The sequence below is a fragment of the Branchiostoma belcheri genome, unplaced genomic scaffold (assembly GCF_001625305.1).
Source record: "Branchiostoma belcheri isolate BF01 breed outbred unplaced genomic scaffold, Haploidv18h27 scaffold7, whole genome shotgun sequence".
Taxonomy (NCBI): Eukaryota; Metazoa; Chordata; class Leptocardii; order Amphioxiformes; family Branchiostomatidae; genus Branchiostoma; species Branchiostoma belcheri.
In genome coordinates, this window is record NW_017804353.1 from 3112097 (window position 1) to 3137135 (window position 25039).

At 40.4% G+C, this 25039-nt stretch overlaps 2 protein-coding genes across 2 annotated transcripts in view; one reads left to right on the top strand and one right to left on the bottom strand.

Moving 5' to 3' along the window:
- Window positions 1-9: 9 nt before the first annotated feature.
- LOC109484536 (general transcription factor IIH subunit 4-like) lies at window positions 10-5858 on the bottom strand. Its single transcript, XM_019787854.1, has 15 exons — window positions 5686-5858; window positions 4889-4993; window positions 4203-4334; window positions 3815-3908; window positions 3480-3568; window positions 3041-3152; window positions 2705-2773; window positions 2351-2486; window positions 1983-2063; window positions 1613-1664; window positions 1380-1458; window positions 1217-1264; window positions 878-956; window positions 580-641; window positions 10-149 (listed from the first exon to the last, which is right to left on the bottom strand). The coding sequence occupies exons 1-15, from the start codon at window positions 5805-5807 to the stop codon at window positions 36-38; spliced, it is 1374 nt and encodes a 457-aa protein (XP_019643413.1). The 5' UTR covers window positions 5808-5858; the 3' UTR covers window positions 10-35.
- Window positions 5859-5907: 49 nt separating this feature from the next.
- LOC109484625 (ATP-binding cassette sub-family A member 2-like) overlaps window positions 5908-25039 on the top strand; it is a 54508-nt gene continuing 35376 nt past the window's right edge. Inside the window, exons 1-4 of the mRNA XM_019787972.1 lie at window positions 5908-6459; window positions 8872-8965; window positions 18897-19008; window positions 19317-19477. Coding sequence (XP_019643531.1) covers window positions 6394-6459; window positions 8872-8965; window positions 18897-19008; window positions 19317-19477 — 433 coding nt within the window. The 5' untranslated portion in view covers window positions 5908-6393. The remainder of the gene's footprint in view (window positions 6460-8871; window positions 8966-18896; window positions 19009-19316; window positions 19478-25039) is intronic.

The window sequence follows — 25039 nt, forward strand, 5'->3', positions numbered from 1 at the left end:
ATGGAATGAAAGATTTGTGTTTGGTAGAGCCGATGTCAGCTGTTTCCTTTCCGAATGGTTTTCCAGTATCTCTTGACGTCGTCATGTCCACCTTTGCTGACCACCATGTATCGTTTGGAGTTGTTCTCCCACAGTAAAACACCCTGGTCCTGGAATTGGAGAAGAAAAATTCTAAAATCTTTTTGAATATTTATAACAAAACGCGCAACAAAAAGTTAGCTACTCTGGGGAGCTTTCTAGACACACTCTGTCTCTTGTTCAAACCGGTAAAGATCTTGTCTTGGAGTTCTCTTGTCATGTGACTCAATGTGATTATCAATTGACAGGAGATAGTCATGTACAGGCTTCAGGTAGTGATGCCCCTGTCCCTGTTTTAATCCCTTGTCCCTATTCTAATTCTAATCCTACTACTAGTACACCCAGTTAATTAGATATTATAAAAGATGGTTAACAGAGGGAAAAAATATTTCAACACTGCATCAAAACTTTGAATATAAGACAGATAATATTTTCTTTCTCTAAAAGCAAAGAAAGACCACTAGTGCCCCTGAAAATCTTGCTGATAAAATTCCTGTTTACCTTTGCATAATTCCTGAGCATCTCAAAGTCTGGTTGTGACAGGAACTGGTTATACAGGACACCTGAAGGGGACAGATGAAGAAAAGTCACTTAGAAAAAAATTTCACAGCTCACATCAAGAATTTAGAGCTTGACAAATAAAATAGTCTTCTTTGATGTACCACAAATTCTTAACTGACAAGCATAGGTTCTATAGGTATTACTTGGTTTAGTACAGAGTAGAAGAGAAAAAATTTAAGGAATATGATATCCTAGACTTGAAGGGCAAGAAATTATTGAGGAATAACCCTGCCCCTACCTTCAGTGAAAGTCAACCTGTCCCGCTCCATTTCCCATAGCCTGATCTGATCACTGATGGTGGGAGGAACTATTGGAATCTGGTGGGGGGGGGGATAAAGAACCAAAAAAAATTAGTTAAACACTAAGACAGTACTAGTACTGATTACCTTAAGATTAAAAACACTGTATAATGGAAGTAGATATTCTTATCTCTTTCCAACAAGTTTTAGAGTCAAATATCTCTTAATAAAAGATTTCAACACAGGTTTCAGACTATTTACCAAGTTTTCAATTGTTGATCAAAGTGACCATAATCTATACAAAATTGCTACATGCAATGAGAATCACAGTAACATACTCTGTGAAGGGCCTTGGGATGTGCATTCACTCGCAGGAAATGGAGAATCTGTGGGGAAAATAGGAAGATCATCAAATTTGTATATTACATATTACTTATATGTACATCTTGCTATGGGTATGAAGATAGACGTTCTTTTCATGACTTCTTAGCCTTTTCTGACCTGCTCGGCTGTGATCCCTCTCACCACTGCCTCCTGGACACTGTCTCTGGTCAGGTTTGCAACAACCAGGTTGGGAAATCTGACGAAAAAAGGACAGTTAAAAAAAAGTCAACCTTGAACCAAGAGCCAAGAAATAAAGACTTCATGATTAATGAAAGCACCCCCTTTTGCTATTTAGAACGTGAATTTTTCAATGTAAAGTAAAGTTAGAGTGCTACAAAATGTACACCTACCTGTACAGAATTTCACTAAAAAGCCCAATAAGAGCCACCTGAAGCTCCGAATCTGAAAAAATAAAACAAGAGAGTTGATGTCTGTACAGGTTCTCTATTAATTTCTTTGAATAAATGTCTTTATTGATCTACATACACTTGACGTCAACAGATTTCAAAGGCCTGATGGCCCTGAGTAGAGCTAGAATGATCATAGAAGTACAAGACTTAGTCCAGCATCAAAATGAAAACATCTCAAAGAAAATGGATGGAATTATAAAGAAATCATGCACACATCAAACAATTTGATACGTGACGGAATCAACAGGGAATACAAAAAATGTTTTTTTTAGTGATATTGGTACTACACTTATGATGATTCCACACTGACCTGTGTATGCATATATTCTGTAGTTACTCTCCACTACCAGGTACCCCTCTTTGTGAAAGTCTTTCTCCACATCTGAAATACCTGGAAAAGTAATTTTCAACTCTCAGTCAATGTGTAAGATACATGTTGCTATCTGGCAATCAAACAGCAATTCATATATATAGTGAGCCTCTCCAACTTTGTCCTGCAACTTGCTACATAATATAAAACGTCGACAACACAAGGTTATCTGCTACAGCACCAGCTACCATGGTGACAGCTATCTGGTCCAGGCCTCTAACCTTCTGTACGGAGAAGAAATGGAGCAAAAACATTATGTTTTCCTTCTGTGAAAGTAAACATGACTATTGAATGTCTCCTGTAGCTACCTGAAGCGAGGTGGATGGCGAGTCTTGTTGGGTAGAACCTGCCGGACTTCCGTTTGCGCTGGTTGACCAGACCCAACTCTCGCAGGTGCTGCAGAAACTGCTGCATAGAGTCACTCATTCCCTCTGTGGGGTAGTCCTGGCAGGGGAGAGAGGAGTGTTTCTTAATATAAAGAAACAAAAAATCAAGGATTTCACAACTCCATAAAATATTTAAGACTGTGCTAATTTATTATCATTATATGTGCTTGAATCTCAGACAATTTAAAGTGAAAATATAGCAAGTGTCAAGATGAAAACAGAACACTGGAAGGGAGCCCTGCATCTTACTATCACTAGTATAAGCATTTTACTTACCTTACCAAGCGTGGAAAAACTTATTTGAAAAAGGAACTGCAAAGCCTCTACAAGATTCAACCCTCGACTCTGTGGGAAAATATAAAGCAATATATAATCATTGATTCTTTCAATTACAGCTGTCTACTTCTGATTTTAAAGGTTTTCCACATTTTCTTGTAAGTGCTCTTATCCTCAAGTTCATTTCAATCATACAAATAAGTTGGATTCTAAGGGTCTTGTACTGGTGCCCATGTAGAAAGTTAAAGTAAAAAAATCTTAGTTTTCAAAAGACTTGGGGACTTACAACTTCTTCTTCCCTCTGGGAACCACCTATAATACTTGACCTGTTCCCACCTGCATGGTGTCCAGGTACTGCAGGATGATGTACCACACCTGGGAGGGCGTGTCCATCAGGAGGAACTGGAAACCTGCTGGGGTGATGGTCGGATGGAGACTTCCCTCCTCACTGCAATCAATCAATCAATATATACATACATAAATACGTAGGTAAATTCCCTGTGTAAAAGTTAAACTGTTCTCCGACTCAAAAAAAAAACATTGAGTCCAATTTTCTTGAGTTGGGGACAGTTTAACTTTTACACCACAAAGGTAATCAATGATACAATATTTAGCTTCCTTAGCTCAATCTCCATAAACCCTTTATTCCTCCTTTCTGCAATGTATAAAACACTACTAAAGCTCCCATCCCCCCAGTCGATACAGAGCACACTATCAGATTTATATGTGACTGTACATGTATTTTATGGCAACTAGCCCTAAATATACAACTTACCTCTTCATGAGCCCTGACCTGACCAGAATCTCCATGATGTCTTTACTGACTTGAGCCTCTCCTGATCCCACAATGAAGTTCAGTAGGACCTGTACAGAAGATATATTTGTCATCAAAAGGTACATGTATATGATTTGTATATGATACACAAATAAGCTAAAATACATCAATAAACTCTGATCAAAATACATGTAGTCTGTTTTTACAAAATAATGCTGAAATGTCATTAGAGCAGCAGTGCACATTTCCTGTTTACTTTAATTGTTCTTTGAGATAATATACTGTGTAAGGTATCATGATATACTTTTAGTAGTCATGTAGCATAAAGGCTGTACCTCCCATCTCTCTAAGGAGTATGTGTCCAGAGCAGCCACATCCTTGGCATGTTTGTCTGGAGGAAGCTGCACAGCACTGAACCAGGGTTTGCCTCTGCAGGGACATAACAAAACACAATTTGTTAGTTCCATAAAAATAATATCCAATGGTTTGCAAACTAAGGGAACACACAGATACTATCATGTAAAGAAGTAACACAGGCTTGTGGTCAAACACACATAAAGCAGGGGGATTTCAGGGGGTCAAATAACCCCAGCCAGTGAGAGATTGTGCAAACACAGGCTATTAGTAAAAAAAAAGAAGTTAAACTCCTGTGTTTAGTTAAACTAAGGCAAATTACACTGTTTCTGGCATGGATTTTGACCACTCCCACATGACCTGACCTACCCTCCCAGCAGAGCTGTCCTGAGGTTGGCCCTGAAGGTGGGACTGAGGATCCAGCCGGCCAGCCCGCCGGAGATCTGGTGCTCATGCCACACCCGCAGCTCAGTCAGCTGGGACACTGCTCGCAGGTGCTCACTGTAAAGGTAAGGTTTGCAAACATATTAGAGGTAAGTAAACATGGTAAAGGTAATCAAACAGCTTTTTTGAGTATGTAGGCCTATATAGGGGCAGTGGGTTATATTGTTAATCCACTGTGTGTAGGGCACAGTATTGGAGGGCAGAGCCCATCCTTCCTTCTTTAGTTTTACTAACTTTTACCTTTTAAGTCAGGTAGGTATAAATTTTACACCTGGGTGAAGTGAAGAAAGTCATGTTAAGTGTCTTTACTAAGGCCACAACTCATCGACCTTGTGTCTGTTAGTCTAGCCACTAACATAAATTCACTCGGCTGGATCCTCAGTCCCACCTTCAGGGCCAACCTCAGGACAGCTCTGCTGGGAGGGTAGGTTTGGTAATGTAGGAGTGGTCAAAATCCACGCCAGAAACAGTGTAATTTTCCTTCTAAGTTTAATTAGACATAAATGCAAAGTGACCTGAACTTAATTCAATGCCTAAATGTGGTCTCTTGTGCTTGCACTGATGAGCAAATTCATTTTCGCTTTAACAAACAAACAAACAAACAAACATACTTGTGATTGCCGCTGGCGACCCATGACCCGACCACGGCCTGTGGAACCGCCTGCTCCAGGAACAACAGCCGCATCACGTAGTGCTTCGCTAGCTCACTCAGCTCCCTGGGAAATTATGATGAAAATAACCAGAGGTTCATCATTTAAGACCAATAAGAGTCTGCACATGGCCAGTGTAAAAAATCAGGAAGACGTAAACAAACGGCATCTGGACATGCTGTCAATGGCATTATCATGCAAAAAGGTTTACAGAGTCGTCCACGGCTAGGTCTGGTTGTTCTAATATGTTTTATTTACGTTTCGTAGGCCTTCCTAGATCTTTGGCACTGGGCATGTGCAACTTCTTATCAAATCACGATCATCATGTACATACTAGTAATATTATACAAACACTACATAGTAAATAGTCAACAGCTCATATTACAATGACACAACCTTCCTAGAAATATATGTAAGTGATCGCTGCTTTTGTTTACATCATATACAAAATTATGTACATGCAAATTATTTTAAGACATATGCAGATTATTGGTAGGCAAATCACCCAACATATAATTTACGACTCGCTGGTCGTGACGTGATGGAGGTCGCCCGTATTATTCTGATACATGCAAATCGATTGAAATGTTACAGTTCCCTGATTTTGAGGCAAATTTATTCCAGTGTAAAGGAAAGCTTTTGACACGTCAAGATACCAGCATGCACGCAGCACAACAAATTAATATGCATACATTCGCCATAAAAAATATCCCTCTAGCGAAGAAACGAAAGCACCAACCCTGCTTTTCTTGACTTACCTGAAGACTGCTAGACACGTTGCTGGCCTCCCGTACAATTCATCCAGCAGAGACGCCCCTAAAGTCTTCAGATAACCGTGCAAATCTTTACACTCCAACTTTTTCATCCCAGATCCCGCCATGCTTGCTCTGACCTGCGGGTCAAAGGTGATACAAGATTGACCAATCAGAGCGTGATAATCCCTGCCCTGTGACCCGCGGACCGTTCCACTGCGGCTCGGGGGGTGAGGGTACCAGGGTCCGTGCCAGATCAGGCCCAGCTGGTTGCAGATTGCGAGCGAAGGTCTGAGTTCGGAGCTCGATCGGGGCTCAAGTACAGGTCAGGTGCACTGAGGACCGATTCTTTCAAATCGTAGATGGATGCTGCAGCTTAGCAGGACCTTATAGCGATCATGGAGCGCTAGCATCGCCCTGAAAAGGCTGGGGTCCGTTTGCGCGACCGCCCGGGCATGCACCAAGGCTGGTAGAGAAGACGGGACCATCGTCCCGTTTATGTCTTAGGTTTATAAATTTTTTTCTCGGGCCAGCCGGTGCAACACGTCTTCAAAATTCCCCGTCTTGACTGTGCCTCGTAGCAGAGGCTTCCACGGACCCGAAAGAGGCGTGAGTCTGCCGTACAGTCTCTTAATTTACTGACGAATATTCCTGTGTTGTCGCGAGCGACCGCCAGGTCGGGCTGAGCCGAGCAGCTGCCAACAAGACGACAAGATGGGGTTCTTACACCAGCTCCGTCTTCTGCTCTGGAAGAACTTCACCCTCAAGAAACGCAGCCCTGTAAGTCACCTCGTCTTCTCCTTGCCTTGTCTTAAAGGTTTGACGTCTTGACGTACAGAAAATGTGTTTTAAAAGGGTTTAAAAGGACGTTTGTTGTTGGTGTCCAGTAACTAGATCAGGTTACTCGATACTTGAACAGCTGGGGATCCTTTTGTTTACAAACATATACGCAGCAGACCAACCGGAAACCTTAATTTCTTAAATGTCACGAACAACGTCATGTCATATTTCAATTATACAATTATAGTGTGGCAACACTGCATTGACACAGTTTGCCACATTTTTGTTACACCGTTACTAAGTAATGTTACATTTGGTATTGCGTCACTCACCAGTTGTCACAGTGTCATTGTACATGTATGATGACACACCCAGGCAGGAATGCCATATTGTTTTGCTTTTCACTGACGATTTCTGGAGCGAACATCAAAGAGCCTAGAGGCTTGGTTCACCTTCGAAGCATACCTAATTACAGCCAGTCAATTATTTAGATTGCAGCCAGAAAAAATTAATATTTCTAGGAATTCGAACCTTTAGATCTCCAGGCTGGTAAATGTTTTATTTTTAATATACATGTAGTTTTTTAACACTTGTTGCTGTCAAACAGGTCAAGAAAGCATAAAAAGCTTTCACTGTTGGTAGGTAGAATTTGAAATTTCAGTTGAGATATGTCAACTTTTCAAATTTAATTACTAGTATCCAGGCCTGTAAAAAAACCGAAGGCTTAGGACATAATTGCATGTAATGACATGGTAATGTCTAGTTGCATACAGGTTGGCAAAAGCTTGTAACATGGCCGTTGCTCTAAATCTTGCAAACTAAAAGTCAGGAAATTAAAAGTACCCAGTACGAATTTTAAAGCTTGATTCTTTTTCAAGGTATACTTAAGTTATGTGAAACATAAGAAACCACAGCAAGACGTGCGAGTTCATTAAAGCTGATAAGTCTGTAATGATAGCTTGTACTGTCAGGGATTATGAATGTAATTCATAGCCAGAGGGTAGGGATTATATATCTAGCTTGCAGTAAGATAAGACAACCAACTGTTTCTATGTGAATATTGTCTGGCCTGTATCAAAGCTCTGAGAAACTCACTGAGAAAGCTGAATCCTTTAGAAAATAATATTTTATGTCAGGAACAGGTTGAATACTGACTATGGTGGACAAAACACTTTATATAATGTAATACTGAATGGCCCGCTTTTTTTTCAAAATTTATCATAATCATGATTTAGTGGTGTTATCTCCAAAAGTGTTGAATGTATGGTTTATATTATAACATTATATACTAATGAAATCTTGGCATGTTCAGGGTGGTTTGATTTTTGCAGTGATAAAATCCTGACACCAAAAATGTATTTTGTGATTGATACTGCACGGTTTCAACAGCAAACTCAAACTCAGGAAAAACCTCCTTTTCATTCCACCATGCAACCCCTAAAAAGTAAAATTGAGTCCCTGATCATGAATTTACGATACGAAACCCTTGGACAGGGACATCTTCCTTCATCTTTTATTCAGGTCGTCGCTAAGACGAAAATTGTGTGACCTACTTTTGTGTAAGAAACGCGGCCTCCGAGACCCGATTTCCGCCCCAGAGGGTGTTCCTTAGGAACAACGCACCGAAGCATTCTGGGAAGACAATCAATCTTCTGTCCTTCATGTGTGAAAATCTTGGTGTTATCTTTGAAAAATTTCTGGGCCATGGGCAGGGGGCAAATTTTCCTATCTATCATTGCATTTTGAGGTCAGCTGTCTTGTGAAAACTAGTTATAGGTTTTTTTATAAAGATTATCAATTTTTTCTAAACACAAGCAGAAATATCATTTGTAGATCTGAGTGATTTAAGCCTTAAAGTAATTTAACAGATCTATATAATATATGGAGTGGTGGTAAAAGCTGTAATTAGTGTGTCCTCGTTGTTTTGCCATGTCTGTGTTTGGATGCATGGATGCACAGTTTGATTTGCATTCGTCATAGGTCTATTGAGGCCATCTCATAAGAAAATTATGATATATGATTCATTGAGATGCGTATTGTGTATACATGTGCAATGTATATCTATGATGTGAATATTGTTATGTAATATGTTGGTAAAATTGGCCAGGGTGATAGTCATAGTCATATGTTATTGGACACATACTAGTACTGTTTGAAGTAAGGGAATATTGTCTTGGGTATACTGGACAAGACCCTCATGGGGCATCACGTCCAGTTATCCATCGCAACATGGTAATGACCAGTCACCAGGCCAATAGATGAAGGGTTTGAATCAAGGCTGTTGTCACTCACCAGACATGTGCTACTGGAAAAAAAAACAATGATCTTCTCAATTCTTATTCTTTCAGGATAATCAAGCATTTAGTAAAAGTAAACATTTATTAACAGTTCTATTTCCTTGTTCCCTCCCAGTGGGTGGCTGCGTTTGAGCTGTTCATCCCCCTGGTGCTGTTCTTCATCCTCATGGCCATACGGCAGAAGAAACCCGCCAGGCCTCACGGAGAAAGTAGGGACAGTTTATATATACTCTCTAATGTAGATAATGTAGAAGATATACTTTAGTACACATACAAATTTATGGCCATGTATGGCTCAAAATACTTTTTCTACCAGTGCAGGTAATGTTTAAAATCAGCATGCACCAACAAATGACACTTGCTTCTGAAAAAATTTCAGAATGATCCATACTTTCTAAATTCTGAGTGGTGCAGGTAGAATTTGTCTGGTGCAGGTAGTTTTCTATGTTACCTGCAGGTACATGTAACCAAAACAGTTTTTGAGCCCTGAGATGGTACATGTATGTCACAAGACCCACAGACCTGGCAACAAAAAATTAAGACAGAAGGATGGCATCAGCTGCAGTACCTTAAAAAGCCACTAGGGGACTCATTATCCAACCATTTTTTAAACTGAATCTTTTTGATTATTTTTATGTTTACCGAAGGAAAACATATTGTTTTTACTCAGTTTCTTCCTCCTCCTCTTCTGTTCCAAACACTAACCTCTGACCTGACCAATGACAAGATTTGTTGATGTCTGTCACCATGGTGACTGGTGTTGGGTTACATGATGTTGCAATTTCATGGTCTGCCCTACTCCTGTCACCATATACTCGTAGCACATGTATGTGAATGTGCTTGAGTAAGAATTAACAGGGCAGACCATGTCCGAAGGTAAACATTATGCATTTGCTTTGCAAATGCTACTTCTCTAGTTTGTTATTAACTTTCATTGTTACCTTCAACTGTACACATGTATGTATTTTTTGTAGCACTCCAAGTACTTACTTACTTATCCTCTTCATCCCTTGCTAGACACATGTATGGCCATGATCAGAGCACTTACATGTGTACATGTACATGTATTTGAACTTGTGAGTGGATGAAACAACCGATAGACTTGCTCTTGCCTGCTGTGCTCTGTAATTCTGTTGCTGCCAGGCACTTTTGCTGGAAATTGGCGCCCAGCACGACTGCAAATTACAGGAAATAAACCTGCCCTTCCACAGCAGCGTGGGGATGTGTAAATAACCGATGCATTAGCCACCCAAGGGTGCCAATTAGAGCAGGGAGAAGTGACAGGTTCAAATGTAGGAAATGTAGGAGATACTTCATTTATCAACATGGGAGCTTATAGTGGGTTTGGGTAATGTGCCCAAATGGCACTGCAGCCTTGAGTGACATGTACATGCATATGTTTGTTACTCCCTTGTGCAGAGGTCTTGTTTTTGGCGTGTTTGTATGTTTGCTTAAGTTGTGTTTAGAAGATTAATTCATAAATATTTTTTTTCAAATGGTTTAATTATAATTGTTTTATGACACAATTCTTGCACGGGTTGGCGGCTTTCCTTGGTGCTGAACTTCTGGTTTGATATCTCATATCCTGGACATGCTAGGGTCATGATTTTTGGGTGGCAGATAGAAACACTATAAGAAACATGAAGAATTTGTTTGTTTGGACCCCTTAGCAGCTTGTTTTGAAACTCTAGCAAGTGCACTTCATAGAGAACCTCTAGATCTGTCCATTTTATTAGAAGGTCTTGTTGAATTTCAGCTGAGGTCTCCCTAACAGATCAATGCCGACCTCTCAGCTTGCCCTGCCCTGCCTACTCACCCATGACTGGGCCGCCTGCCAGGGAACTGAAGAGCTGTGCAGGTCACATACTCGCCAAGCAGAGTTTTAGGCTTCGGCTTATTTCCGACAGCTTTTTAGGCCTTTTTATCAGGATTTGTTTTCATACTTGTATCTTTTTTCCTCTCTGGAGGCATATTGGATACAGCCAGGTGTCAATTTGATACTGGCTGGCCAATTTCCTACTGTCTAATGTAGCCACCAAAAGATCTGCTTGGAGATTAGAGAAGTTGAACATGACTGGGCCGTATGCCAGGCAGCTGAGGAGTTATACATGTGGCATGGCCGGCAGGATGTTTGCCAAGTTTTGTCAGCTCAGCAGTACAAAGCTTTAGGAATGGACTTACACAATGTAAACTTAATGTTTAACATTCAGCTCAGTTCCACATTACTGCAAAGCTTTGAGAATAGGGCATAAACTTAATGTTTAACCTAAGGATGTTTGCCAAATTTTGTCTGGCAGCTCAGCAGTACAAAGCTTTACAAATTGGACTTGGACTCAATGTTTAACATTTAGCTCTGCTCAACAGTACAAGGCTTTAGAATAGGACTGTTTAACATTCAGGGCTAAACCCAGATTACCGGGCTTGTTTCTTCTCTGTTTTGCTTGATATCATAAGAATCTGCTTGCAATTGTTTTATAGTCTCCCCTGCTATAGAATTTTAGCATTGTTGGCAGTGTCCCAAACATTTTTCATGTAGACACAACAGCTTTGAATGATTAAATCAAGTTGAATAACCGCTGAAAAAAAAGCTTAAAGGTACTAAATACTTAATTATTTGTATCTCTAACACAATGTATCTACAGGTCCTTGCCCCATATACGTAAACACTGGCTGCGTATAAGACCCTGTTGAGGTCGGCTGTGACCAGTTGTAGCTGGCTGTAGTGCTTTTTAATAGGTACGCCCCAGGGCTAGTTTTTAACAGGTCACTGGATGAAAATAATTGCGAACTCATGGACAAATTCTTAGAGTTCAATGACCCAGAGTGCATGTTTGGAGAACAAAACAAATTGTCTGGCCTTCTAAGATGAACTGAGACAAGATAATGTGTTTATTGAATTATTACACCTGAAAGATTGGGAAGACTGGACATGCTGAGCTCAATAGACGGTGTCTCTAGCAACAGTCCTAAGAAATCACATATCTGTGAAATATCTAGCGTTTCTTGTTTGTTTTGTTTAGGCCACACCAATATGATTCATTGGATAATTTGATGTTAAATTTTAGAAAGAGGACATCATGAAAAACTTACATTAGACTCTGTTCACTCCCTGAAATTTTGTGCACCAAAGAACAGACTTACAGACTCTGTGAACATTGTGATGTTGATATTTTCCTCCCAATCCCTTAGGCTATGTTTTTTTATGATGATTCCGCTTGCTGAAATGGTCTTTTTCCTTTTTGTCTGAGAACAAAATTAAGAAATATTTTGTTGTGGCAATATTTTACAAGACATTATTTTAGCTTTCTGCAAATTATTAAGTAAACCAAGATCACCTGGGAATTGCCAAAAAGTTTTGCAAACCTACTAGTACATGACTGTGTCAGCATTGATTGCCTTGATGCATAGTGTCCTTGGAGCTGGAAAAATCATTCAATCCCAGCTTTTGTAAGTGAATCCCTCTGTTCAGTGCTGCCACATTAGCATTCTTTAACATAACGGTAGACGCTGGGAGATACATGTTGATTCAGAAATCGATAGAAGTCATCCTTAAACCGTTATAGTTTGTCACTCCAATTAGTAAAGTTGTAAACAAATATGTTTAAATTTGTAGAGTACACTCAGGTAGTTAGAATGGTACTTATTCATGTATTTTCTAATTGAAAGTTATTTGGAAATTCATGCCCGAGGTCTAATTGCAACATACAATTATTGTATATTGCATACAACATACATAAAAGACTTATAATTAGTGTCACAGGAGACTACATGACATTGTATATTCTAATCAGAACAAGTGACTCTTCTATTCAGCATACAATCTTAGACTAAATTTTTTGGGTTTGGCTTATTAAAATTTGTTTTGTCTAACCCCCAACTCAGTGCTTGTAAAATACTAGTATGTAAGCTCTATGCAGAAGAAGACACAATAGTGAGAGAATCAAGAAATTGAATTTGTGTGGCCTTAGAAGGCTGGTATCTAAGAAATCTTCCTGAAAAATCGTTAAATTCCAGCTCCTGTTAGTCAAACCCAGCTCAGTGCTGGTACATTAGCATCATTCAACGCACCAGAAGGCCTTGAAAGATAAGACATGCCTTTCTTTATACTTAAGGAAATCGATACAACAGCCTTCAATCTCTCCTAACTGCGCTCTCGCTGCAAGTTTTGCCGTCGGTGAGAAGGGACGACACTCCGGGGTGATGGAATCCTTATCTTGCCATGCCGGCAGGTTTTGCATTGTTCACTCTAGGCTGGCTACAGGACCTGATCCTATCTCGGCTCTCTCAGTTTCTGATCGGGATCGCCTCGCCTGGCTGTATAAGGAGCTCCCTCTCCCCTTCCTTAAGTGATCTATGGGTGTCTGTGGAGAAGTTTGTGCCAAATCAGCCTCTGAAAGTCTCAAACGTGTAATTCTTGGCTTGCTGTATGTTATATTAGGAGCTGAGATCCCCTTCTGGGTGCCTGCTTGGTTGGTTTAAGGCAGTCCAGGAAAGTAGCATTCTACAAATTGCCTGTAACTTTAGATAGCTTGGTGGCACCATGATGAAACTTCACTCAGTTTTTGAAACTCATTGAATAAAGGTTACTTCAGTTTTTCTACTGTTAAAAAAAACTGTTATTTCTAGGTTGCAAATGGGACTTGATCTTATCTCGGCTCTCACAGTTTCCACTGATTGCGATTGCCTCGGCTGGCTATATAAGGAGCTCCCTCTCCCCTTCTTTAAGTGATCTATGGGTGTCTGTGGAGAAGTTTGTGCCAAATCAGCTACTGGAAGTCTGAAACTTGTAATTCTTGGCTTGCTGTATGTATTAGGAGCTGAGGTCCCCTTGAGCTTCTGGGTGCCTGCTTGGTTGGTTTAAGGCAGCCCAGGAAAGTAGCATTCCACAAATTGCCTGTAACTTTAGATAGCTTGGTGGCACCAAGATGAAACTTCACTCAGTTTTTGAAACTCATTGAATATTACTTCAGCTTTTTTACTGCTTGATTTTGGCTTAGAAACACACATTTTGGTTAAAAAAACTGTTATTTCCAGGTTGCAAATGGGACTTGATCCTATCTCAGCTCTCTCAGTTTCTGATTGGGATCGCCTCGCCTGGCTGTATAAGGAGCTCCCTCTCCCCTTCCTTAAGTGATCTATGGGTGTCTGTGGAGAAGTTTGTGCCAAATCAGCTTCTGAAAGTCTCAAACTTGTAATTCTTGGCTTGCTGTATGTTATATTAGGAGCTGAGGTCCCCTTCTGGGTGCCTGCTTGGTTGGTTTAAGGCAGCCCAGGAAAGTAGCATACACAAATTGCCTGTAACTTGAGATAGCTTGGTGGCACCTTGATGAAAGTTCACTGAGAAACTCATTGAATAAAGGTTACTTCAGTTTTTCTACTTCTCGATTTTGGGTTACAGACACATGTTTTGGTTGAAAAGAAAATGCTACATGTATTTCCAGGTTGCAAATGGGACTTGATCCTATCTCCCCTCTCACAGTTTCCACTGATTCCCATCTCCTAGGCTGGCTGTATAAGGAACTCCCTCTCCCCTTCCTTAAGTGATCTGTGGGTGCCATGGGAGAAGTTTGTGCCAAATCAGCTTCTGAAAGTCTCAAACTTCAGTTGTAATTCTTGGCTTGCTGTATATTATATTAGGAGCTCATTCCCCTTCTTAGAACTAAGTGATCTATGGGTGCCTGACTGTGGAGAAGTTTGTGCCAAATCAGCTTCTGAAACGGTCAAACTTAAGTTGTAATTCTTGGCTTGCTGTATGTCATATTAGCAGCTCATTCCCCTTCTGAAAACTAAGTGATCTATGGGTGCCTGGGGAGAACTGTTTGCAAAAGAAGCTTCTGAGAGTTTTCAACTTGTATTTCTTGGCTTGCTGTATATTATATTTGGAGCTCACTTTCCTGCCAGTATGACTTGGTTTGGTCAAGGGGGCCGAGGAAAGCAGTATTCCACACATATGCCTGTAACTTTAGATAGCTTGGTCACACCACAACAAAACTTCACACAGTTTGAATGGAAGTTTTTTTTTGGTCATAAATACGCATTTTGGTTAGCTGTTTATTCATCATCATCATCATCATCTTCGCCGCTGTAGTCATCTATCGACAATGCGGGCCTCCACCGCTCTCCACTGTCTTCTGTCCTGTGCTGTCCTTCGGGCTCCCTCCCAAGTGATACCCATCACTGTTTATTCCCAGGCTGCAAATGGGACCAGATCATTCTCAGACTGACATTTCTCACAATTTCCACTGATTGCGATTACCTCTGGCCAATAGGACCAGTGGAATAGTGAGAAGTAAGCTTAATTGGTTTGAGATAACTTTCCTCGGTTCTTGTGTTCTTGGTCAAACATAGACGTTGTCCACATGCACATTTAATATTCTGTTCTGAAAATTTTCCTAGTACAGCATCTGTATCTATGATAGGACTAGTTGAACAGTTGCTGGTTTTACTGAGCTGGTTTAAGTTACTTTGAACTTTCTTGCCTGCATAGCCTGGTTACCATTTACCTAACTTAACTCCCGAGTCCTACATCCTCTCATATTTGCGGAGAGGATGTAGGACATGGGAGCTAATAGGTCTGGTAACCAGGCTATGCCTGCATGCTTGTGTTTCTTGGCTGCACAGAGATGTTGTCCACATGCTCATCACTTAGGTATTCTGTTCAGGCGTTCCATTTGGACCCTGCCCAGTGATTACAGGCCGTGAAATTCAACAGTGCATTTCAGCAATGATTAAACTAATGTGTGGGCTATTAATGGCCGAGCGGATCATTTAACCGACAGACGTACGCTCAGTCTGGGCTATCGCACGTTTTCAGCCGGAGGCGTTATGACATTTGCTGAAATGCCTGGACGGAATATCAACAAACGCTCAGGGTGTCTGGCGTAATAGCTTTATACACCATCCCTCACTCTGCAAGAAACAGGCCTTGAAAAACTTTCACAAAAGAATCCCACAAAGATAGAGACGAGTTATTATTGGGGAAAGTGTGGATCACTGGCGGTTAAGTTTATTGAGTAAAGAAGACAAAATACCCACTTTTTGCCTATAATTCTGGGCAAAAACCTTTAGGTAAAGACCTAGCAATAAGGAAGTTATAAATTCACCTGTCAGGAAGACAAAAGAAGAAAAAATTCACTGCCAGCACATGTACATCATTTTGTGGCATAATGTTATGGAACTAACAGAAATAAATCTGGCAAGTCTCTAGTGGCCATCTATTTAAAGTACATTTTCTTAGAGTCCCTTGGGTGGTCACTATAGAAGGTTTTCCTGCTAGGTACATGATTTCATACATTGTCTATTTTCTTGTTCTCAAACCTTGTGTTTCTTCCCGTAAGTTGAGTTTGCCCTTGTTCCACCTGACATAGCTTTGATCACCATTCTGTGCACGGTTGATAGTATTAGGCCCATAGTAACGTCTACGATATAAATCAGACTTTAACTTTCCTCATTCCCTGTAAAAACATACACTTAAGCACAGCGAAATGGATCTTGCAGTAGTTTAATGAGTATCATCAGCCGGGCCGTATTCAGTCTTTCTGTGGCTATATCGTCGCAAAGGCCCATAAAGGCTTGGGCTCACCACGCCACCTTTGCAATACTTTAACCTTCAGGCTGCTAAGGCAACCTTTGGGCACCAGATTTGTATTATTTATGGGGATAGGCAGCAGGGAGAAGGTTAAACTTGGATGTGAAAGAGACATGTAACATGGTTTTCAGCACCAAGGAGAGGATAGGTTTTTTTGGCTTGAAAAATTTCAACTTGTTCTACTTTCAATGTTGCTGTCTCAGCCTGGGTTTTTGCTTGCATTTTTAAACAAGGCTTTCACAGTGGGCTGACTTCACTCCCTTGCCCATACTCCTTCATGACTCTTCCATTCTCACAGAGAAAAAAGAGCAGCACAGAGTACAATAACACTGCATAACAAGGAAATATAGAAACACACATAGACTGCAGTTCTATACGCCTGCTCCTATTTTGACTGTACAATCCCAACACCTGGCTTTCCTTTCAACAATCTCCATTTCAAAGTGAGCGATGTTACTAGCACTCTCTATTCTGTAAACTGCAGAATGCTTATGCTGTTTTAAGCCTCTTTCCTACTTTGTACATTGTATTCTGCATGTGTCGATACCATAATCTCTTTGCAATAAATCAGCAGATATTCCCTTTCAGCAGGAAGAGAAGAGTTATGTGACGATTTGTAGGTGAACATAATTTGTAATCCTGGCAGCACTCCTGAAATATTAAACCATCAATTTGAGATGTCCCCAGTCATAATTCATACCACCAGAAAAGGTGGGCAGAATACAGACTGGAAGCTTTATTGAAGCAACAAGAAGTACAGTGACTTCTTTTATTCACTTCAGTTTTCACCACAAAACAAGGTTCTCATATACAGAACCACTTACATGTTTTGGGTTACAGTTTACCTTAAAGTTAAAAAATAAACTAGGAAAGTTTATGGTTGCACCCATTTGGGAATCATTCACAAGGAAGCTTGTTCCATAGTGATGTAGTTCTAGGAAAGAAGCTTTCAGTGTGAAACTCCCTCCTGAGAGATGGAATATGGAAGAAGAAATGGTGATTTGTTTCTGTAGAAGTGGCAAAACATGTTCTTACTGAGAAAGTTCGGAATGGGGGTGCAAGCTAAGGTGGTGAAGTTACGCAGAGCTTTTGCCATGGAAATAGATAGATTTGATAATAACACCAGACTTCCTACATGCCTTTGTGAAGGGGGTTGTAAGGTCCGTGGCAAATGTTGTAATCTAACAGCAAACTACAAAATGGAAACACAAAATGACTGATGAGGCTTTAGCTTAGAACAGAAGTTATCTCACCCAGTCCAGATGGATTGTAAAAGCTGAGAGTATCATGAGAGAAGTCATAATCCAGATATCCCTCAGGTAAGATAGATTACAAGTTGCAGGCTGGTTATACATCAAATATAATAGACATAGAGTCTAGGAGATTGCAGAAGAAGATGGTTCTTCAATCTTGATAAATCTCGAAACATGAATCATGCTGAGATGAATTACATGTAAGGCCAGGCTAAACCAGCTTGTTGGTTCTGAGATTTAAAAACTTGTTGATGCTGAACTGGGAGAGAGTAGCTAAATGTCAAGCTAATTGTGAATCAGCAGTTGAAATTCAAGTAGGTGAACTGGTGGACCTAACCAAAAATTTAGGTGCACCAAACATCGGTGCTGTGTATTGTACTTAAATTGTAGGTAACTTTTAGGTGCGCCAGTGTACCCACAGTCAAAAATTAGGTGCACAGCTCCAATATTTCGCCCCCTGCGGATCCCCTGCTGGACCAGGTGCACATTTTTTAACCATTAATTTCAATTCTTAAAGAGTTTCAGTGAACATAGTCAGATTAAAGATTTTGTGACAGGCTTTAGTGCCCTACATTGATATTGAATTACTAAGTTATTGGGTGGACTGACTACTCTCTCCTTGCAGCAAATGGTTCAAAGGATCTGAAGAGTGGCTGTCCTCACTATGTATCCCATTTAATGGCTCTAAGCAACTTAAAAATATCTGAGAAAATAAATTGGTGACTGTGTAGAGCCTTAGTGACGTACGTAAGGCCTTACATAAGAGACTGTTATAACTGCCATCTGTGTCCGTGACAGTTATATCCACCGTGACAGATGGGGAAGAGAAGGCTCGGTTAGGTGTGTAATTGTCAGGGCACAGAGAAAATGGCGGGGAACGAATAAGATAGAACATCCAAAGGTCGACCAGAACTTGGGAAGGTCAAACTGCAGGTGTGAGTGGAAGTTATATACATGTAGCTTGTTATAAGGACTCAGCACAGTATAGTAGCATGGGTTATACATGAACACAGTTACTTCTTACTGCCTCATGACCTATAGATACAGAAAATGTTAAAGCTTCAAATTTAAAGTTTTGGTTACTACATAACTCGGTATAAAACCAAGAAACAGACAACATTTCAGAAAATCATTATCATCTTCATCATCATTGCCTGTGCAGCTACCACAGATGTAATCCTGTATCTCTGTCATGTTCAGATCCATTTTGGCAGGTATTTTTTTAATGATGTCCTGTTGCTGAAATTTGACACTAAGATTTGACACTAAGACACTATCCTGTTTTATGTTTTTCTGCAGGTTATTTCGCTGCCCAGCCTCTCCCCTCAGCTGGAGTTCTGCCGGTGATGCAAGCTCTCTGTCCCGGGGGCCACAGGGACAACTATGGCTTCCCCAGATACGACAAGTCAACGTGAGTCACCCTCTCTAGGAGATCCTGCCTCTTTCTGATGGCAAACAAACTAGATTATTTTGTAATAATTATTACAGAGTTAAAGCACATAATAAGACTAAAAATGAACAAAAAGATGCACGAAATACTATATCTAAAAACTTGGACAACTTAGTACGTCTCTCTATGATGTTTCCTGGTCCATCCTTTGTTTATGTGTTGCCCTTAGGAAGGTGACAGACGGTCACCAAAACGTCAGCTGGAGAAAAGTCTTAGTTGTGTAAAAAGAGTCTCTTTACTCATCTTTATCTATGATTGTCCCTCCCCAGAGCGTACCAGTTCCTGGAGCGCCTGAGTAACTCTGTCCAGCAGAACGCCCTGTTTGATGAGGACAGTGACGTGAGACAGAAGTTCTACCAGATCCTCCACAACTACGAGTCACTGGTCAACGACCCAAACTCACTCGAGCAGAGGTTTGCACAGGCTAAAGGTTGGTTGTTTTGTTACTAGTATGTACTATCAAAATGTTACTATCAAAAACTTGTATTTTCCAAGAACTAATCGTAGAGTGGATTTTTTTACTCGTTGCCACCAAGCACAGTTGGAACATCATCCCTAGAAAGCTTTAACAACTCTTGCAATTAAATGTGCAAGGATTGGGTGTAACAAATCTTTCAGTGTGATATAGCTAGTTGCCGGCACGCAAAAGGGCGGTTCTAGTTTTATACCGCCAGAAAAATGCTATGTCAGAAAGCATTAGAGTGGACAAAATTGATGAATAAATCACACATTGTCAGAAGTCATGTTCTGTTTGTATGTTGTAACCGTTGTTTTCCGGCAAGTGTCCGCCTTCCCATCTGCCTGGCTCTGTTTCCATGTTGATTTTCCTTTCAGTTTAAAAAAAATAATAATCAAGAACCGACAAATTACAAGCACATTACAGCCTAAATCGATTGTCACTCCCTCCCTTCACACCCGGAGGAGCGATGAAATTATCTCCGCTCCCGTAACAGAATGAGTGACGGGTGAGCGACACAAACTCGCCGACCCTCTAATGCAGTAATTGGGCCTTTTTACCGGTAATGAAGGAATCAGTGGGTAGAAATAATTACTTGTCTCCGGGAAGAGTCTTGAAAGGTGATTGCCAATAAACTTCCATATGGAGAGCTGGCAACATTGGGGCGGGAGGAAGTTAGAATGCTGGTTCTAATCTGCTGTTTTGGTTGAGTTTGTCCTGGGTACCTCTTAGACTAGTTTGCTGAGAGAACTAATGATTCTCTTTAATAAATTCTGACGGGTTCCCAGTAAGACTGCCACATTAAAAAAATGAGTGAGGCATTTTCAAGAATGTTACAATGTATAATCTGTTTGAGTTGAGCTTGTCTTAAACAAAACAGCTAGCTGGATCTCTCTGGGACCAGTTTGGTGAGAGAACTAAATGATCAGTTTGAATAATTCTGTTGGTTCCCCATTAAGAAAACAAAATGAGGCCTTCTCAAGGATGTCGTAAACACCTGTGGATATCTGAAGTCTGCATGCTTTATTTATTATTACTGATGCTGCTGTACATCTGTAGATCTCTTTAAATTCTGCCTGTTTATTTTGATGTGGCAGTATAATTGTAAGTATGCCTAGTGGAATTGACTGTAACAGTTATTTTGCACAATTCAAGAGACTGACAATAAAATATCAGACAGTAAAACTGATGGAAGATGCAGTTGCACTAAAAGTGAACAAGAGCAATTTTTTTTATATTTACATATATATATTCATGCCAAAATTGATTGATTCTTAAGGCCCTCCTGTAGCTGAAAAACTATTGAAATGTTGACAAGTAAAACAATATCAAATCCAGGTTTTGTACAAGAAACTCATTGGCTAATTTATGACCCATTTTCTGTGAGTCTGTTTTAATCCAACATTGTGGTGCAAATGTGCTGTAGATGTGTTTTACTGCCTACATTGTCATTTATAGCCAAGAAAATCTTCTTTTATGGGGCTTATCTCATCAGAAACACATTGCAGCACTGCGGAAGCACCACAGGCTTACGAAAGAGGAGCATAAAATTGTGGTGATGTGCGGAGAAAAACAAGACACTATTTCACTATTACCGGGTCTTAATGGTGTGGCATTACATGTTACTTGCAGAGCAACTCAATGTTTTGAACATGTTTTCATTTTCTAGTGCAGTGCTGCATGTTCATTTTTCTGTTTATCCTCAGAGAAATTCAATGTACAAAGAGGTAAAAGCACAGAATACTAGAAATATGAACAACATGCAGCAAAAAAGTCGTGAAAAATAAACCTGACCCTACATCTGCTTGGAGTCAGAACTTGCCAGTGAGGTATAAGATTACACCCGACCTTGTACCGTGGAGGTCGCGTTCTAAATCCCATTCCTACTGCACGCTTGGAAAAATCCTTTCAGCTGCACCAAAGTAGAAGAGGGTCTGAGTGTAAAGGGATGTGTATGGAATAGAGTGGAAGTGGTCAAGCAAATCGCAATCTGTTTCTGGGTCAGACGTTTGAAGCATAAATCCTGCCTTTCTGTTTGGTTCTCTGGACCCAATATGCTTCTTACTAATCTATTCTTTGAAAGGAATTCCATAAGCTCTTATTGCGTCTTTAAGAATAACACACGTTGATCAATGCATCTGGTAGATAGCAATATGCTTTGGGTCAGGAGTTTGCAGTGAAAATTCCAGACCCCAATATGCTTCTTACGTCTAGGATTTGTATGTACTACGTGGGATATAGTAGAAGCGGTCAAGCAGATGACCGTTTCAGATGGAGCCACACATGTATGATTGCCCAGGGAGCTAAAACCTAGCCTGGTTACCAAACCTATTACAGCTCCTGAGTCCTACAGCCTCTCCCCTATTTGTGGAGAGGATGTACAAAATGTAGGACTCGGGAGCTATAATAGGTTTGGTAACCAGGCTAGCTAAAACCAGGAGAAGCTAGACTGATGTGCAACACAGAAGAGAAGCAGATCTTTTTTTTAATCCAATTTTAACATCATTTTCCCCCAAAACGGGGGCAGAAAAGAAATCAGTAACAAAATTGAGTCAGCTTAGTACAGATGTGTGGCATAGACTGTCATTTTCAAATAGGACTATAGCAGATGCTGTATGGCTGATGTAAAAGAAAATGGTGCATAGAAACAGAGCAACAACCACCTCCCAGGTCACACCTAGTAATCATCATCATCATCCACTGTGTTCTGCATCTACAGTTGTGTGGGCATGTCCTGTAGCCGCATTCACCTAGTAATACAAAACACAAAATATTTGTGACGTTATAATTTTGCCACAAGAGGTCAACACCGCAAAAAGCCAGAAAACAAAACACTGCCAACATTTCTAGATTTACAGTATTGAGGACAGGCGGAAGAAAACAGGGATGACAAACAGGTGTTTGCTAATGGCTCCCTGGGAGGTACTGGTGTGGAAAATGGGATCATTACACAAACCTGTGGCTCCCTGACACCCTGAACCAGCCTCCGGTCGGGGGCATCAATCCTGCACAGGGCAAGACTCACAAATACAGGCCTGGAGTTAGGCTACAATAATGTGATTTCCGGGTTCTCTGATTGTCAAGAGTAATTGTGTAGCTACAGTCTCTATTCCTCTATCTATCTGGTGTTTAATGTCTGTTGTTCCCCATAACCATGTTCCCCAAGGGTTAGACATGCTTGCACTTGGATGCTGAGCTTGATGGTAGCTCACCATTTGCCTCTGTCCTGTGGTTCTTGGGCACATCAAATTTCAATACCCCTGTGTAGATTGGAACATCAACATGATGGAAACAGACACTTTGAGGGGAAAGTCTCTAACTTGACACACACAGTTTAATAGAGTATAGACAAGTCAGACAAAAAAAAACAAGTTTTTATCCCAGCCCATTCCAGATTTTCATGTTGCCCTCGGCCTTAAAAAAAGGGGACCAAAGAAATCATGTACAATGTACCTCTTGCTAGAGCCAGGAAACCATACTCATGTGGCATTGAAGTCCTGGAGTAAAAGTGATGCTGACATCAGGTTTAACTGAGTTTGAAGAAGGTTTTCCAAGAAAAAAAATGCAAATGCAAAAAAAAAAAAATGCAGCAAGCCCTTTTGTTGAGATAAGCAAGCTCCTCATCTGATAAAAATCAATAGAAAGTCACAGGAAATCAAGATATACAGATAGACTGAGGAAGTATCAAGAAGGGAATTCAGACGAGGCAGGTGGCAGTTGGGGGGAACTCAGATATCATCCATTCTGCTTTCTGGCTGCTTGGATCTGATAACTTGGCTTGAAGGTTGACCTTTTACAACTTTGGCAAGTTGCCCGGAGGAATGCAACATATTCTATGCTTGGGTTATGTTGCAATTCAGGAACCTAAAGTTTTTATGCTAATGTTTATAGCTTTATTTGTCTTTTATGGCTCTTGCAGATTTGGGAACACAGGGCTTGAAAAAATAGAATGAAAACTAAGGTGAAAATTAGTACCTAGCTTCAGTTAGGGACGTCCTTTTTGATGGGACATTTAGCTGGAAGACTTGTGTTTCAGGAGAGCCACACCTTGAGCATGTTAAAGAAGCCTCCACATGTACAGTCTTACTTAGTCTGATAGCTACATGGGTCCATCCCAGTGTGAGTAGAGCAAACCTTGTAGTATTGCAAAGGTGATTTTCACCAGTTATGTCAATCCTTCCACAAATGTGTTTAATCTCAATAAATTGATAAAAGTATCCCAGGCTATAAAAGTATCCTGATAATTTTTTACGATCAGGGGCCAGTGACATTAAAAATGTCTTCAAAGCCCCAAAGCTACAGCCACATGTGCAGGGGTTTCTTCAGGCGTTGATGCATTTAATGACACATTGCCAAGGTGTCCACACGAATTTTTCATAGAAAATCCAAGCGCCAAGGTATATTGAACTCTGTGTCACCATTGATGAAAGAATTCGAATCAGACATAAATGAGACTCGGTGTTTAATATTATAAAATGATACTATTATACAGAAGAGTTGGTATTACCTCAGGCTTCAGATATTCTTATGGGATACGACAATCTGAATTGTTGGTTCTTGGAAAGTTTAAATTAGAATAATGAGTTGGACAGGAAGATCAACATCAAAATGGTAGGTACTTGTTCATGGCAGTTTTGTGAAATAGATGTACAAATGTATTCAGAATCCCCTCTTTGCTCTTTGCATTAAACTTGCCCCTTCCTTTCATCATTCATCATCCTAATCTAGGCTCAAAATACCAACTGCATAATGCAGGCTAGTGCAGGCAAATCAGAGTATTTTTAGGTGTATTCAAATTTTTATTTGCTGCTTTGACTGTGTGTTTCCACCAAATATGAAGTGTAAAGAAATAATGGCAATAATTTCTTACCAGTTTTAGTTTCATCCATACTTCCCAGCTTTTGAGTGGTACATATATTCAGGTAGAATTTGCAGATAATTATGGGTTCACCACACCACGAAGTGGTGTGGTGAAACCATATTGCTTTTTCTGATGTTTCTTCTCCTCCTCCTCCTTCTCCTCCTCCTCCTCCTGCCATATCTTTAAATGGATTCAGCTTCTTCATTTTAGGGCCTAAGGTCCTGAAATTTGGTATGGAGGTACAGTGGGCAAATACCCCTAGGCGTTTTTTAAATTATTGTGATACAGGCTTTTAGAATGGTTTTATTTGAGTTTTTTGGCTGTGTAATAGCTAATGTATTACTGTGTAAGTGTGCAGTGTTTACCACATTTGGACATGAGTCATCACAATGGCATGCAAGGCATCAACCAATAGGCATGCAGCTTTCCTCTATTCTCCTTGCTGATTGGCTGTTGGGATTTAACTGGTATCTAGAAGGGAATTCAGACGAGGCAGCTGGCAGTTGGGGGGAACTGAGATATCATCCATTCTGCTTTCTGGCTGCTTGGATCTGATAACTTGGCTTGAAGGTTGACCTTTTACAACTTTGGCAAGTTGCCCAGAGGAATGCAGAGTATTCTATGTTTGGGTTTTATGTTGCAATTCACGAACCAAAAGTTTTTATGCTAATGTT

Bases quoted from the DNA above. Each gene is read 5' to 3' on its own strand.
- LOC109484536 (XM_019787854.1), bottom strand. From the start codon at position 5,807: ATGGCGGGATCTGGGATGAAAAAGTTGGAGTGTAAAGATTTGCACGGT. The intron at 3,569-3,814 runs GTACAGCCTTTA...TCTTCTGTACAG, and splicing joins ACTCCTTAGAGAGATGGGAG to GTCCTACTGAACTTCATTGT. The intron at 1,665-1,982 runs GTCAGTGTGGAA...TTATTTTTTCAG, and splicing joins CAGAATATATGCATACACAG to ATTCGGAGCTTCAGGTGGCT.